The 16,497-nt window shown below is 47.4% G+C and overlaps 1 protein-coding gene across 1 annotated transcript; it reads left to right on the top strand.

The window, feature by feature from the left end:
* The first annotated feature begins 9,877 nt into the window (after positions 1 to 9,877).
* Positions 9,878 to 14,881, top strand: LOC310694315 (protein S100-A7-like). Its single transcript, XM_083477439.1, has 3 exons — positions 9,878 to 9,965; positions 11,489 to 11,733; positions 14,656 to 14,881. Exons 2-3 carry the CDS (start codon positions 11,509 to 11,511, stop codon positions 14,818 to 14,820), a joined length of 390 nt encoding a protein of 129 aa, XP_083333565.1. The 5' UTR covers positions 9,878 to 9,965; positions 11,489 to 11,508; the 3' UTR covers positions 14,821 to 14,881.
* The last annotated feature ends 1,616 nt before the right edge of the window (positions 14,882 to 16,497 follow it).

Genomic DNA, 16,497 nt, shown 5'->3' with positions numbered 1-16,497 from the left:
CAGATTGTTCTTTTTTAAAAGTCTGAGGAAATAAATTCTCTGCTGGGCCTTCTTCACCAGAGCAGTGGTATTTGCGCTCCAAGTCATGCCCTGATCCATAGTCACTCCCAAAAACCTGAATTCCGCCACCCTCTCCACCCGTTCCCCGTTGATATACAAGGGCTGAATGTCCGCCTTTTCCCCCCTGTAATCCACCACCAATTCCTTGGTCTTAGCCGTATTAAGAGCCAGATTGTTCTCTCCACACCAAACACAGAGCCGCTCCACCTCGTCCCGATAGGCGGACTCATCCCCTCCTGAAATGAGAAGAGGAGGTTAAGGGGTGATATGATAGCCATGTTCAAATATATAAAAGGATGTCACATAGAGGAGGGAGAAAGGTTGTTTTCTGCTGCTCCAGAGAAGCGGACATGGAGCAATGGATCCAAACTACAAGAAAGAAGATTCCACCTAAACATTAGGAAGAACTTCCTGACAGTAAGAGCTGTTCGACAGTGGAATTTGCTGCCAAGGAGTGTGGTGGAGTCTCCTACTTTGGAGGTCTTTAAGCAGAGGCTTGACAACCACATGTCAGGAGTGCTCTGATGGTGTTTCCTGCTTGGCAGGGGGTTGGACTCGATGGCCCTTGGGGTCTCTTCCAACTCTATGATTCTATGATTCTATGATTCTAGGTAGCTATGGGAAGGCAGAGACCCCCACAACTGCATAATATGGTCAAGATCTACTGGGATGAATTGATGTGCTCACCAGGCCTGGGCTGAGCAGCCTTGTATCTTTTAAGAAAGAGTTTAATTTACTTAACGCCATGTGATTTAGGGCTACCAATACCTACTAACCACGATGGCTATGCCTCAGGAATACTTCTGAATACCAATAGCCGGAAACAGCAGGAGGGGAGAGGGGTCCTGTATTCGAGTCCTGCTTGTGGGTTCCCATTGGGGCATCTGGGTTGGCCATTGTGAGAACAGGATGCTGGACTCAATGGGCCATTGGCCTGATCCAGCAACCTCTTCTTATGCACTTATGTCTAAATGAGTAAACATCAGCATTGTGGTTGGCACAACGTGGTCCATTATGAGAACACCCAACATTTTGGGGGTATGAAAACACGGAAAGCAGTGACGCCCGTCCACCCACGACTAATAACTCAGGCCGCCTTGCAAGCCTTGGAAAAGCCAGCTATTGCTTGTCGAATCTGGTAACCTGGATTGTGCAAATGGAGCCACAGAACAACTTGCTTGGCATATCAATGGAGGATTGCATATCAGTGGCTAAGAGCAGTGGATAATTAAAGGAACCACACTAACAGGAAGGACAGGCAGATACCAGGCGCTGGCTTGGAACAAATAACAAGGAAAAGAAATTTGCCTTCATGATCAACTCATAATGTTCCTGAAGTCTATGGGGTGTTGTGAAACATAGTACAATTACCCGAGTTTCAGGTTCATGGCGCATATAAGGCTGGAGAACCCTTTTTCAGCCCCAGGGCCACATTCCCTCCTTAGCGAGGTTTTTTGGGGGCATGGGCCAGTGGGTGGAGCCAGTGCAAGCAGGAACTAGAGAAGGGCTATTGTTTGGCGCAATCAGAAGGTCTCAGGTTTGGTCCCTGGCATCCCCATGTGGTCTGGGAGAGAGAGACCCCTTGATTGATGTTACGGAAATATCTAGGTGCGAGGCTGCTCAGTCACCCAGCTCATTGGGCAGAGCCCGCAGGTCCCTGCGGAATAAAGGAAGGAGTCCAGCCACCAACCGGAGCAAATAGCTGTAGACCAGGGGTCTGCAACCCGCGGCTCCGGAGCCGCATGTGGCTCTTTTACACCTTTGCCGCGGCTCCGGGGCAGATACTAACGAGGGGAGGAGGCGCATTGTGTGCCCCAACACTCCCCACTGTGGCGGGCGCTGTACTGGCTGTGACGTCGCATGGGGGCGGTGCGTGCGTTAGTCACGCACCGTCCCGACGTCACCTTCCTGCCCGCCACATTGTAAGGGGCATGTACGCTGGTCACTGCATTGAAAGGGGGCATGTACGCTGGTCACTGTTTTGAAGGGGAGTGAAGAACACACACACACACACACACACACACACACACACACAAGGTAACTTGTTACTTTAACGTTTATTTCTATGAGGAGGATTAATTCTGAGGGGTCAAACAAAGAAATAATAAAAAGTGACAAAAAAGTTATTTTTATAATGACGAGTTTTGCAGCTCCCAGTTTTTTCCCCCTTCGGAAACGGGTCCAAGTGGCTCTTTTTGTCTTAAAGGTTGCAGACCCCTGCTGTAGACCAAAGTTTATTGCGCAACAGGTTCAAAGAGGAATTTTGAACCCCGAGGATGGGGTCACAAGGACTTTGGAACAACTGATTGGTTCAAAATTGGGAAAGGCGTACGACAAGGCTGTATATTGTCTCCCTGCTTATTTAACTTATATGCAGAATTCATCATGCGAAAGGCTGGGCTGGATGAATCCCAAACCAGAATTAAGATTGCCAGAAGAAATATCAACAACCTCAGATATGCAGATGACACAACCTTGATGACAGAAAGTGAGGAGGAATTAAAGAACCTTTTAATGAGGGTGAAAGAGGAGAGCGCAACATATGGCCTGAAGCTCAACATCAAAAAAACAAAGATCATGGCCACTGGTCCCATCACCTGCTGGCAGATAGAAGGGGAAGAAATGGAGGCAGTGAGAGATTTTACTTTCTTGGGCTCCATGATCACTGCAGATGGTGACAGCAGCCACAAAATTAAAAGACGCCTGCTTCTTGGGAGAAAAGCAATGACAAACCTAGGCAGCATCTTAAAAAGCAGAGACATCACCTTGCCAACAAAGGTCCGTATAGTAAAAGCTACGGGTTTCCCAGTAGTGATGTATGGTAGTGAGAGCTGGACCATAAAGAAGACTGATCACTGAAGAATTGATGCCTTTGAATTATGGTGCTGGAGGAGACTCTTGAGAGTCCCATGGACTGCAAGAAGATCAAACCTCTCCATTCTTAAGGAAATCAGCCCTGAGTGCTCACTGGAAGGACAGATCCTGAAGCTGAGGCTCCAATACTTTGGCCACCTCATGCGAAGAGAAGACTCCCTGGAAAAGACCCTGATGTTGGGAAAGATGGAGGGCACAAGGAGAAGGGGACGACAGAGGACGAGATGGTTGGACAGTGTTCTCGAAGTTACCAGCATGAGTTTGACCAAACTGTGGGAGGCAGTGGAAGAGAGGAGTGCCTGGCGTGCTCTGGCCCAGGGGGTCACAAAGAGTCGGACATGACTAAACAACTAAACAACAACAACAAAATTTTTATCCCAGCATACAGTTCATTAAGCATCATCACTACATCATTGCTATATCAGAAAAGGGGAGGGTTATACATGATTAATATAGGAGGGATGTGTTGGGGCAACAGGTGGATACAGGATATGTATTGGGAAGTACAGTCTAAGCACCTACTACAAAGGGACGATAGAACTTTGGTTTGCGTAGTCTGCCACCTGGGCAAGTCCCAAAGGAGTGCCTTTGCCCAGCGATTGACACCTATGAGTACCTTCCTGTGAGTACGTGACCTCCTGCTTGAGGGATTATGGCGGGGATCAAGTGGTTTCCAAGTCCTTGACCAATGAAGCAAATTGGGGGTGGAATGAAGGAAACTGGCAAAGGAGTTGATTTTATGTGGTTTTTAAAGCTAGGTAACTTCCCTGAGCTGTCAAGCTGAAAGGATACATTTATGCATAGTATTTGTACCATTTAACAACTTTAAAGATGTCCCCCCCCCTAATTTCCATAACACTTGCAAATCCTGGGGAGCTGTTGCCAGTCAGTGTCCACAATACTGACCTAGATGGACTAATGGCTTGACTCAGGGTTGCTGCCTTTGGCTAGGCAAAGTACAGGACAGATTGGGGGTGGAATAGGGGGTGGGGGCCTAAAATGACTTTACCTGGTGAAGAAATGACTTCAGAGCAATCCATGATGATGACACACATGGTTCACTGTGTTTTATTCAACGAGAAAAATAACAAAAGCACTATAATGGACGAGTGTAAGAAAAATATTGAATGTTACAAGTGTAGCTGGGCTTTGTAATGCTCACTGGTTCGCTGCTGCCCCTTCAGAAACCGCCTTGTCTGTCTTGATGGCAACTTCCAGGCAACTCTATTACTCCTTTAAACTCATTGTGTATTTAAGCAAGTCAACTCATCGAGCTTAATCAAATGTCCAAGGGCCAATGAACATCATTAGTGTATTTAATAACATTGCCATTTAATAAGCTAAACTATTAAGCCCTCTTTTTCAAAAATAGATTTCATAAATCCAAATAAATAATTATTTTCACAATATACAAAAAGAAGCATGCATCTACCTGCACACTTCCAAGACATTTGCCCTACATAGCTGCCTACATAGCTGGCTTGCCATCTCCCAGCTCTTTAGCATGCCTCCTTCCCTTTGTGGTGCCCAGCTCTCTGTTCATGTTCAGTTCTCCTTGCCAATCTCTGAACAAGAAGCTGGAGAGCGGGGTTATTAAAAACCCAGCAATGCTTCTCTTGTATTTTCAAACTCCCCTGGCTTTTTAGCAGTTAGGGATCCTGTTATGTACTGAGCTGAATAGGACCCAAAATGCAGCAGTCTAATTGGTCCTAGAACAATAGGATCAAAAATGCAGCAGTCTGATTGGTCCTAGAACAATAGGATCCAAAATGCAGCAGTCTGATTGGTCTGCAGGAGCCACCCAATCCAACTCCAGGTGGAAGTGAATCCGCAGCCTGATTGGCCTACAGGAGAATGCCAGAATTAGCCAATCACGTGGGGCCCATTGTGTAAATAATGTACATACAGTGGTACCTCGGGTTACATACACTTCAGGTTACACACGCTTCAGGTTACACACTCCGCTAACCCAGAAATAGTGATTCAGGTTAAGAACTTTGCTTCAGGATAAGAACAGAAATCGGGCTCTGGCGGCGCGGCGGCATCAGGAGTCCCCATTTGCTAAAGTGGTGCTTCAGGTTAAGAACAGACTTCCAGAACGAATTAAGTACTTAACCCGAGGTACGACTGTAAAGCAGACATTTCGGGGGAACTGGCCTTCCTCCCTACTATGAGCTGAATAAAGAGCATGAAATCCACTCTCGACTCTGAGTATATTTCAGGGTTTCTCTGGCCGCCAACAACGCCTTAACCCCTTGCCCCTAAAGCGAAGAAGTTGAAGAATGACAAAGGGAGAGTGTGGTAGATCACTGCCAGTTTTTGATACTGGATAGTAGATCACAGCCTACTTGAACCCGGACATGCCTGGACTAGATGATCCTCAGGGTCCCTTCCAACTCTACAATTCTATAATACAACAAAGAGCACCTCCTTTCTTTGAATGGCTGGTTATGGCCCCCACAAATGTGTCTAGTCTGTGACTGCATTTTGGAAATGTGCTTGTTTGACAAAGGGCTACAGCTCATTGGTAGAGGCGTCTCTGCATGGACAAAGGCCGGAGGTCGAATTCCCGGCATTTCCAGCTGGGCTGAGAATGGCTCTGCCCAAAACCACGGAGAGCTGCTGCCAATCTGTGTTGATGCTACTGATCTAGGTGTGTCAAGGGTCTGACTCTGCTAAGTTCACGATTGGGAAATAATTGCCAAAGCTGCCTGAAGATGAGTCAGTCTCCTGAAAGGATCGACCTGTTTCAGAGTTCCAGTAAGTGATTTGGGATGTAGATGAGGACTTTGGAGATGGCTCTTCCATTGGTTCTCCTTCCGGGTACCACATTTCAACAACAAGGACGCCTCTCTGTGTATTGGAACCAAAGGGTTTTCAACAGTGGATTGCAAAACCCTTGGTAGAACAAGTTGGGGAACTTTGGGACCTGGGGATCCTTTCTGTACAGCTGAGCTCACTACCTTCTTGCTAATGGGATTTTGCCTATCAAAGGGACGGATGGGCCAATTTGTCTACTTCTGTTTCTGTAATGGTTCAAGGGGTTGCTCTTGCGTAAGCCGGTGCCCACACCTGGCTGGGTTGCCTAAGTGAACCTTTTCTGTCCGGACAGCCACTCACCCGTGGCTGTCTCAATCGCTGGCAGAATCCGTCAGTGGGCGTTTCTTAAACTTCTTCCAGCAAAGAAGTTTTTTCATGCCCAGTCGCCTCCTACTTTCCCTGCGTGGAAGCCTTCTGTGCAAGGAAGGCGTAGGCAGCGGAGGACCCTTCCTCCCCCCACTGGTCCCAGGCAAGGAGTCCTGTGACTCCCTCTCAGATTCCCCCATCTGCCCCCCTTCTCTACTGGAGCTGGGCTGATTCCCTTCCCCAGAAGATGGGCTGCCTCTCCCAATCCCGTGACGCTCTCTGGGATCCCTCTGGAGCTCTCTCTCTCCCTCCGGCACTGATGGCAGTTCCTTGACAGTTTCCTTCGGTTATTCATTTCCCCCGTCTCAAATCCAGCTCCCAGCATGTCCACAACAGTTTGCAGATCCGGCACTGTGGTGCAAAGATCCCTCCGGCGGAGGACCCCCCGTTTCCCAGTGTTGCTGACCTTTTTAAAGGGGGGAACCCCAAAGTTGACGACCTTTTTCTAGGGAGCTGCCACCACGCCAAGACATTATCTCTGCTTGGGAAAATAAAACAGGAAACATGAACAAAGAACCAGTAAACAGTTAGGATGTAGCTTAACTGTATCAGAAAGGCACCCAGCCAATTTGGTTGCCCCTAAATATTCCTGCAGACATTTCTGAGATAATGGTCTTTCTAACGAGTGGCTTTGTTAATTGTCTTACTTTAAATGTTGTGATGATCCTATGCCCTTTTAAAATGTGGTTTTTGGGGGTGGGGGGTTATTACGGTTGTTGTTTTTACTTTGATTATGTATTTTGTGGTTTTATATTTTGATTTTATTCAGTGAAGTGCACCAAGACCTTGGGGTATAGGGTGGTATATAAATTCAAAAATTAAATTAATAATAATAATAATTGATACGGAAGGGGGGGCATGTCTTCTTCACCTCCTTCTTCGCTACAATATATCCATTTATTTCCAATTGTCAATGTCAAAAGGGACTAAAATCTATAAAATTCATAGAAAATCAACGTGCCAATTTGCTCAATTTCTCTAGGACCCCATGACACCTCCCCTGTCCTCCATAATCCATCAAGCAAGGTGCCAAGACCCTAATCCGGTCAAATCACTCTGCCAAGCCCTTCCTCCGGGTGATGCCAGGTGACAGACTATGCATACATGGACCATTGTCTTCTCAGGATGTGCTTATCTGCGCATATCTCCAGCTCTGCATATTCCCCCTCCCTCCTCCATATCTCCAGCTCTGCATATTCCCCCCTCCCTCCTCCATATGTTAATCCGGTGTAACCCAACCTCTTCCTAATGTATTCGTGATGTAATCTGTGTAACCCAAGCTCTTCTTAATGTATTCATGATGTAACTGGGATGTATTTTGCACTGTATTCTGGGACATGGAGGGAAATTTCAAAAGTTCATGTCACCCCTTTCTCACTGTTCAATCTCGCCTTGAACCTGTTGTGCAATAAACTTGGATCTTCTGCAGTTTGCTCCTGCGTCCGGCTGAGCTCATTTTCTTCCGCAGGGACCCGCGGACTTAGTCCGACGAGCTGGGTGGCAGAGTAACCCCGCACCCAGATTTTTCCGTAACAATAATAATAATCCCACTTCCTACCATCCACATGCCCCTTTTTGTCCCTTTACACTGGCATGTTTTGCACCAGCTTTCTTTCAATTAGCATAAATAGATAAAACTGGAAGTGGAGGGGAGAGAGGTAGCAGTGAGAGAAGACAGACAGACACCCCCTCCCATATCCTATGCCTTCCTGCAGCAACACTCAGAAGGAAATCTGTCTCTGTATACAATTGGGCTTACTTTCAGGTGCATTTACATAGGATTATCTTTGCTGCAGGAATTATACCTTTATATTGCTTTTAATCATCACCTGCCCCAGGAAGGTGACCTTTGCAAAATGAAATTGCATGGCTGCGTTGCAAGATCAGAATAATAGTAATTATTATAATAATAATACTTTATTATTTATACCCCGCCCATCTGGCTGGGTTTCCCCAGCCACTCTGGGCGGCTTCCAACAGAATATTAAAATACAATAGTCTATTAAACATTAAAAGCTTCCCTAAACAGGGCTGCCTTCAGATGTCTTCTAAAAGTCTGGTAGTTGTTCTTCTCTTTGACATCTGGTGGGAGGGCGTTCCACAGGGCAGGCGCCACTACCGAGAAGGCCCTCTGCCTGGTTCCCTGTAACTTGGCTATTTGCAGCGAGGGAACCGCCAGAAGGCCCTCGGAGCTGGACCTCAGTGTCCGGGCAGAACAATGGGCGTGGAGACGCTCTTTCAGGTATACTGGACCAAGGCTGTTTAGGGCTTTAAAGGTCAGCACCGACACTTTGAATTGTGCTCGGAAATGTACTGGGAGCCAGTGTAGGTCTTTCAAGACCAGTGTTATGTGGTCCTGGCGGCCGCTCCCAGTCACCAGTCTAGCTGCCGCATTCTGGATTAGTTATTTCCTAGTCACCTTCAAAGGTTATTAAGCCACCGCCTGATTGTCATCCTGCTCAAATCACTCTTGGGAATAGGCTGGACCAGTTCTCGTCCAAGAAGGTTGAAAGGGCTGTTTAGCGGTGGCAGCGAAGCTAAAGACGAAGTCTAACTTTCTCTGCCTGGCTTCCTGCCCTCCCTCGACTGTTGCAGTGCAGGCTAGAAGGCATGGATACAAGAAACACAACTGCAATCACGGCAACTTTGGCTCTTAATCATTGCACAAGAGTGGAAGGTGACAAAATGAAAGGTGTTTTCAGACGCATATGGAATTTGGTCAGGATTCATGACTTCCCATCAGGAAACAGGTTGTATGGTAATTCCTGGGTGGCACCCAATCACTCCCTCATAAGCAGCTGAATCTTGTGTCATCACCATCGCTGAAATCCAGACTCAGGGAGGTATATATAAACAGTGCCAGGAGAGCCCTACATCACATCCACGGCTAGGAATCAGCTGGCAAGCTCGGTGAGTCTCTTTCTTACAACCCTTCTCTTTAAAGAAGTATTGCGCCAAAACCTGTCCTCCAGTGATTGCAATAACCGGTACATGGTGCTGCCCCTGGAAATGTCTCAGAAAAGTTCCACAGGTCCAGAACGCAGTGGCTGGAGTCAGGGGTGGAGGAAGGGGGGTGCAGTGGGAGCTGACCGCCCCAGGTGTCTTCACTGAAGGGGGTGACATTTGGCAGTTGCGGGCGGGCAGCGTGCCAAATGTCCACCATCACTGACTTGTTCCGTCCCTGGCTGCAGGGCACACGTGCTGCTCCATGCACCAGAGTGGCTATCCCATGTCTGAGAGGGCACTCTCCGTGCCCCGCCCCCCTCGGGTGCGCGCCCGCCCTGGGCAGTGGGGGAAAATGTTCTGCTGCTGGCTGGGGTTGCCTTTAGATTTCACATAAGGTCTGTTCTAAAAGCATTGCATTGGCTACTGGTCTGTTTCTGGGCCCAATTCAGGGCCCGCCCATTTGTGTTTAAAATCCTAAATGACTTAGGCGCCAAATAATCTGAAAGGCCCTCTTCCTCCTTAAAGGACCACCCCCCCGGTAATAAAATGAGCAGAGGTGACCCTTTTGGTAGCTCCCCCCTCCCTCAGAGGTTTGGGGTGGTGGTCCCCCAGGAGAGGGCCTTCTCTGTGGCAGCCCCTAAAGTTGTGGAATTCCCGCCTCACAGAGGTTCATCTGGCTTTTCGCTTCCCGGTAAACCCTCAAGCTATCTAAGTTTTGGCAATATGTTTTTAAGTGGCCAAAAGGGGACTTTGGCAAACCCAACCGCCATTGAACCAAATGTGTTTTGACTATACGTAATTTTAGCTTTAGGCGCAATCCTCAGAAAGTAACCCCTGTGTAAATGGCAGGCTTACTGTACAACTTTACAGCTTTCTTCACCTGGCCTTTGATACCCAAGGTGTGTGTTTTCTGGTTCCACCTGTTCCTGTGCCTGTAATCTGATTTAACTGTTTTTTAAATCTTAAATGGTTGTAAGTTGGTGGTAAAGGGCGAGTTATAAATGTGGTGGCGTTTATGATGATGATAGTAGTAATAGTTTCTCAAATGTTTCCTTGCCCCACAAAAGAGGCCTCTGCTTTTCTGCCTCATTTCCAGAGTCCTTTAGGAGGTCTTTATAATTTGGGAGAGTTAGGTGATGATTTTACCTAACCTAGAGTTCTGTGAGAGGGACCAGGGGTCTGGGCATGTTCCTCTCAGGCCCTGCAGCCTCCACAGCTGTTTGTACAACATCATCTGGGTGTGGACAGCCCTGCCACGTATTCCTGTGGAACATGACTGAAACACAGGAACAAGGAGAGACTTCCAGCCCTTAACAATCTACAATTGCCATGGTTCTTTCTTTGCAAGGGGCGATGGGCAGGAATCCATGACTGTTCTCAGTGTTATCATAGTATTTTCAATGTATAGTCTTTTGGAGAACTGAGAAATCGAAACGGACATATTCACACATCCTTATCTGCTGCTGGTGGCTGAACTGGAATATCTTGCTGGCTTGCGGCTTCCTAAATTCTTAATAGCTTTAGTGGCCGAAAAGGCCCATGATTATGAACACGTTTCTGTTGAGATGTGTCCAAGGGAACGGGGGCAATTGGCAGGCCCCCAGCTGGCTCCAGCCCACCGGCTGGTTGCCAGTCAAACTCCAGTCCTTGGTTCTGCATCAAATTGTGACTCAGGGCTTCAGAAACCTTTCAGAAGCTGAGCACGCAAGCCAGCAGAGTAAAAAAACTCTTCTCAACAGAAGGGCAGATAGAGGCATATGTAAAGCATATTCACAGCAGTTTATTTAGCATACATCATGTCAGGGAACTGACATCGGAGCCAGAGGCGGAGGGAAGGCTCTCAAGTGATGCTGGAGAGGGACCCAGCAGGGAGAGAGGCAGCTCATCAGCTGGGGAAGGAAATCAGCGCAACACCAGGGATAAAGGGGGGCAGATGGGGGAATCGACGAGAGGGCTCCAGGACTCTTCGCTGGACACCAGCGGGGAGAGCATGGGTCCTCCGCTACCCACACCCTCCCTGCGCAGAAGACTTCCGCACAGGGAGAGTAGGAGGAGACTTGGCGTCAAACATCTTTTATGCTGGAAAAGGTTTAAGAAACGCCCACTGACGGATACTGCTAGCGACTGAGGCAGCCACGAAGTGAAGGGCTGTCCAGACAGAAAAGGTTTAACAAGCCAACTTAGCCTGGAGTGGCGGCAACTTACGCACGAGCAACCCCTATATTCATCACACATCAGGACAAAGAAAAACATGTCTGCTCTCCTTGCATGTCCAAAGCAAGAAGCATAAGCAAAAGCTATACACAAACGGAAGTTCCCAGCAAGCTGTGCTGGAATGTAAACAGGCATGTGGCACACAACAGTCATGCCTGTTCCTCTTAAGGTGGAACGGAATATCTTAACAGTTTCATGCCTCTTCCAGGTCAGCAGAGATTGCAGAGAATGGCAACCCATCCTCCGAATACCCACCAACACTCCCCGGTTACCCATCCCAAGGCTCCGAGTACATCGGATAGTTTGCCTCACTGCACTCTGGAGTTGGCGCTCGAGATCATTGTGAACATCTACCATCAATTCGCTCCTCGGGAAGGCAAGGATGACTTCTTGAGCCTCAAGGACATGACGGAGCTTCTCAAGAGCCAAGCTCCCACTTTCCTGGCTGCCTGTGTGAGTGAAGCCAAAGGAAATGGTGGTGGTGGTGCAAATGTGTTTGCAAAAAATCGGGAGTCAGGTTGTTGTTGTTGTTTAGTCGTGTCCAACTCTTTGTGACCCCATGGACCAGAGCACACCAGGCACTCCTGTCTTCCACTGCCTCCCGCAGTTTGGTCAAACTCATGCTGGTAGCTTCGAGAACACTGTCCAACCATCTCATCCTCTGTCGTCCCCTTCTCCTTGTGCCCTCCATCTTTCCCAACATCAGGGTCTTTTCCAGGGAGTCTTCTCTTCTCATGAGGTGGCCAAAGTATTGGAGCCTCAGCTTCAGGATCTGTCCTTCCAGTGAGCACTCAGGGCTGATTTCCTTCAGAATGGATCGGTTTGATCTTCTTGCAGTCCATGGGACTCTCAAGAGTCTCCTCCAGCACCATAATTCAGAAGCATCAATTCTTCGGCGATCAGCCTTTTTTATGGTCCAGCTCTCACTTCCATACATCACTAATGGGAAAACCAGAGCTTTAACTATATGGACCTTTGTTGGCAACGTGATGTCTTTGCCTTTTAAGATGCTAGCTTTCTTGTAATGTTGGGGCCATCCGGATGACCTGTTTGCCGAGAGTTCATCCTGATTTGCTTGGACAAAGGTGATGCAGGGGTTAGATGAGACCTGGTCTTTACTGAGTTCCCCACGAAAAGGGATGGACTGTTAAACCTGTTGGATTCTCTAGCCTTTATCAGAGGTAACTGGCCACTTTCCCGGCACTCGGCTTGAGATCCTTGTTGACCACCCCGTCTGCGTCTCCCGGCAGGATACAGGCAAGGTCACGATCGGCGATCCCACTCAGCGTGAGAGGGACACACCACTCCTCCCTCCTCCCTGCTTCCCCCAGGGAGGGGAAAGAGACAGACAGAAATCTATTTACATGTCTTTATTTCTGTCTTTGCATCAGTACAGAGAAACACGTCTGCACTCTCCAGTCTCCAACAGTAGAGAGACAAACTCCACCCCTGTACTTCCAGTACAGGTCAGATGACACTCTGAGCTAACATCCGGTGCTCAGAACATTGAATAGACTGCCCCTTTGTTTCCCTGGTACAGTCCCCAACAGTTACATCCTGTTTAGCATTCCAGCCACCTGCAGCTCGCTCTCGCATTGCTGCTTTTTCCTGACAAAACTACCCTGGGAACTGTAGTGCTGTGAGGGGAAAAGAGGGTCCCCTAGCAACTCTCAGCACCTTTAACCAAACTGTGGTCCCCAAGGAACTATTGGGGGTCCACTTCAAATCCCTGATTCTTCCTTTGAAGCCTTCCCTGCCACACCAACGCCCCACATTATGTATGATTTTAGTTGCAGGGCTGCTGGGCATAGCTTCCCTCAAAAGGCCATGTGGGGCCAAATGGGGAGGCCTGGCGGGTGAGCTTTTAGTCTGCACCTACATCCCTCCTGCAATTCTAGATATAGGTAGGTAGCTGTGTTGGTCTGCCACAGCTGAAATAAAATTTAAAAAATCCTTCCAGTAGCACCTTAGAGAAGTTTGTTATTGGTATGAGCTTCCGTGTGTATGCACACTTCTTCAGATACAGTGGTACCTCAGGTTAAGAACTTAATTTGTTCTGGGGGTCCGTTCTTAACCTGAAACTGTTCTTAACCTGAGGTACCACTTTAGCTAAAGGGGCCTCCCGCTGCCGCCACACAATTTCTGTTCTCATCCTGAAGCAAAGATCTTAACCCGAGGTACTATTTCTGGGTTAGCGGTGTCTGTAACCTGAAGCATCTGTAACCTGAGGTACCACTGTACACTGAAACAGAAGTCACCAGAACCTTACATATAGTGAGAGGGTGGGGAGGGGTATTATTCAGAAGGGTGGTGGGAATGGGACTTATTACCAAACTCAAAACCATGGAGAGACCTGGTCTGAATAGAGATATTGGATTCTTATCTCATTATACACGATAAAGCTATTTTTGGCCATCTCACCCCTTGCTTTTTCCTGTAAGACCAATTGCAGTCGTTAACGGTCGTCAACTGATTTACCACACCTATCAGCCAATCACCCATTCCCACCACCCTTCTGATTAATACCCCTCCCCACCCTCTCACCATATATAAAGGTCTGGTGCCTTCTGTTTCAGTGTATCTGAAGAAGTGTGCATGCACACAAAAGCTCATACCAATAACAAACTTACGTTGGTCTCTAAGGTGCTACTGGAAGGATTTTATTTTACCCCTCCTGCAAAATACTGACAGGACTAATCAGGACTAATCTTCCAGTATACCTGAAAGAGCGTCTCCACCCCCATCGTTCAGCCCGGACACTGAGGTCCAGCACCAAGGGCCTTCTGGCAGTTCCCTCACTGCGAGAAGCAAAGTTACAGGGAACCAGGCAGAGGGCCTTCTCGGTAGTGGAACCCTCCCTGTGGAACACTCTCCCTCAGATGTCAAGGAGATAAATAACTTATACGACTTTGAGAAGAAATCTGAAGGCAGCCCTGTTTAGGGAAGTTTTTAATATTTGATATTTTATCTCTTCTTCTTCTTCTTCTTCTTCTTCTTCTTCTTCTTCTTCTTCTTCTTCTTCTTCTTCTTCTTCATATTTTGTTGGGAGCCACCCAGAGTGGCTGGGAAAACCCAGCCAGATGGAGGGGTATAAAAATAAATTATTATTATTATTATTTACAATGGTCAGTTAAAATGTTAAAAATATGTTATAAAAATATGACACCAGAGGGAGCTGTAGAACAGCAATCTGTTATATGGATATAGCCTTGAGAGCTATATCATGGTTTTTATTTTAAGTGGTGATGGATGATGGAAATTGTAGTCCAGCCATATCTGGTCCCCTAAGGTCAAAGAATAAGGCAGATCATGATGTTTTCAGAGGAGCATTTGCCAACCAAAGTTTCATCTAGTTCTCCCCATCTTCCCTTACAGAACAGAAACCGCCCAGACTATATGAAAGAGCTCTTCAAAAAGGCAGATGTTGACAAGACCGGACAACTGACTTTTGAGGAGTTCACCAAAGTGTTTGCTCTCCTGGCAGACGATACCCATCGCCTGAGTCACGGCGACGACCGATGTGGCCCAGACCACGATTGAGCTCCCCCCATAAATTGGTACTCCAGTTGTAAAAGCTGCCAAATAAAGGATTTGCACGAGACATGTGACCCTAAAGCATCTGTTCATAGAATTGTAGCGTCGGTAGGGACCCCCGGGGTCATCTAGTCTGGCTCCTTGCAATGTGGGCTGCCCAACCTCTGTTGAAAAACCTCCCATGAAGGTAATCCCACCACTTCTCAACGGAACATACCTTTTTAAAAAACCAAAATCCATTACCATGAATTCATAATAGGAAAAACACACACAGAATAGAATGGCTGATCATAACAGGAAAAACCAGCAGTACCATTACATACATCGGCCTATAAAAAGTAACATTATTATAATATTTTTTTTAACAGAAGGAAATGCTTAATTCTGTAATAATCAAAATGCAAACGTATTTCCTCAATTCCCCCAATTTCCAGGGGTTCCAGGAGCTTACCCAAGGTTCAGTTTCCTTGGAATGAGGGACAGCAGAGACTGTGGTCTCTTTAAGATATATAGTTTATTCACACATATATAAAGCCTGAGTCATGGGTGGGCAAACTAAGGCCCGGGGGCCGGATCCGGCCCAGTCGCCTTCTAAATCTGGTCCACGGATGGTCCAAGAATCAGTGTGTTTTTACATGAGTAGAATGTGTCCTTTTATTTAAAATGCATCTCTGGGTTATTTGTGGGGCATAGGAATTTGTTCATTTCCCCCCTTCAAAATATAGTCCGGCCCTCCACAAGGTCTGAGGGACAGCGGACCGGCCCCCTGCTGAAAAAGTTTGCTGACCCCTGGCTGAGTCTACGATGGAGGGGCTCGCAGCATTAACAGCCAAAGAGGCTCTTGCTTCTCATATAGCCACAGCCTTGGATTCAAGCCGAAATCAGGCATGGTTCTGACTCTGGCTTCCCAGCCTGCTACCTGCTTTGTTTTTCTCACCACCAGTTAGTTGAGGAAGGCCGCCCCCCAGCTGTTTGCCCTGTGTTGCTGAGACACTTCTTTTGTTATGTTAATAATAATAATAATAATAATAATAATAATAATAATAATAATAATTTATTATTTATACCCCGCCCATCTGGCTGGGTTTCCCCAGCCACTCTGGGCAGTTTCCAAAAGAATATTAAAATACTGTGATACATCAAACATTAAAAGCTTCCCTAAACAGGGCTGCCTTCAGATGTCTTCTAAAAGTCTGGTAGTTGTTGTTCTCTTTGACATCTGGTGGGAGGGCGTTCCACAGGGAGGGCGCCACTACCGAGAAGGCCCTCTGCCTGGTTCCCTGTAACTTGGCTTCTTGCAGTGAGGGAACCGCCAGAAGGCCCTCGGCGCTAGACCTCAGTGCCCGGGTAGAACAATGGGGGTGGAGACGCTCCTTCAGGTATACTGGACCGAGGCCGTAATAACCCATATTTAGGGCATTACCACACCAGGAAGCTAGCCTGGCTATTCCAGGAATTGCAACCCTGCTGGATGCAAAGTTTAGAAGGGGCCACAGGCATAACAACTGATTCCCCGCTCCCCCCCAAAAAACAACAACACTACCTCTCTCCAAGAACAAGGTATCTGTTCCCAGATGAATGAACAGGCAGCAGAACGCAGCTTCCCTGTAGAAAAATAACAGGTAAGTTAACAAAGGCATTAGAACACACACAATCAAAAACATTAACACTTTTCATCCAACC

This window comes from Podarcis liolepis, assembly GCF_965112155.1.
Source record: "Podarcis liolepis genome assembly, chromosome: 15".
Taxonomy (NCBI): domain Eukaryota; kingdom Metazoa; phylum Chordata; class Lepidosauria; order Squamata; family Lacertidae; genus Podarcis; species Podarcis liolepis.
This window is presented reverse-complemented; position numbering and strand designations above follow the sequence as displayed.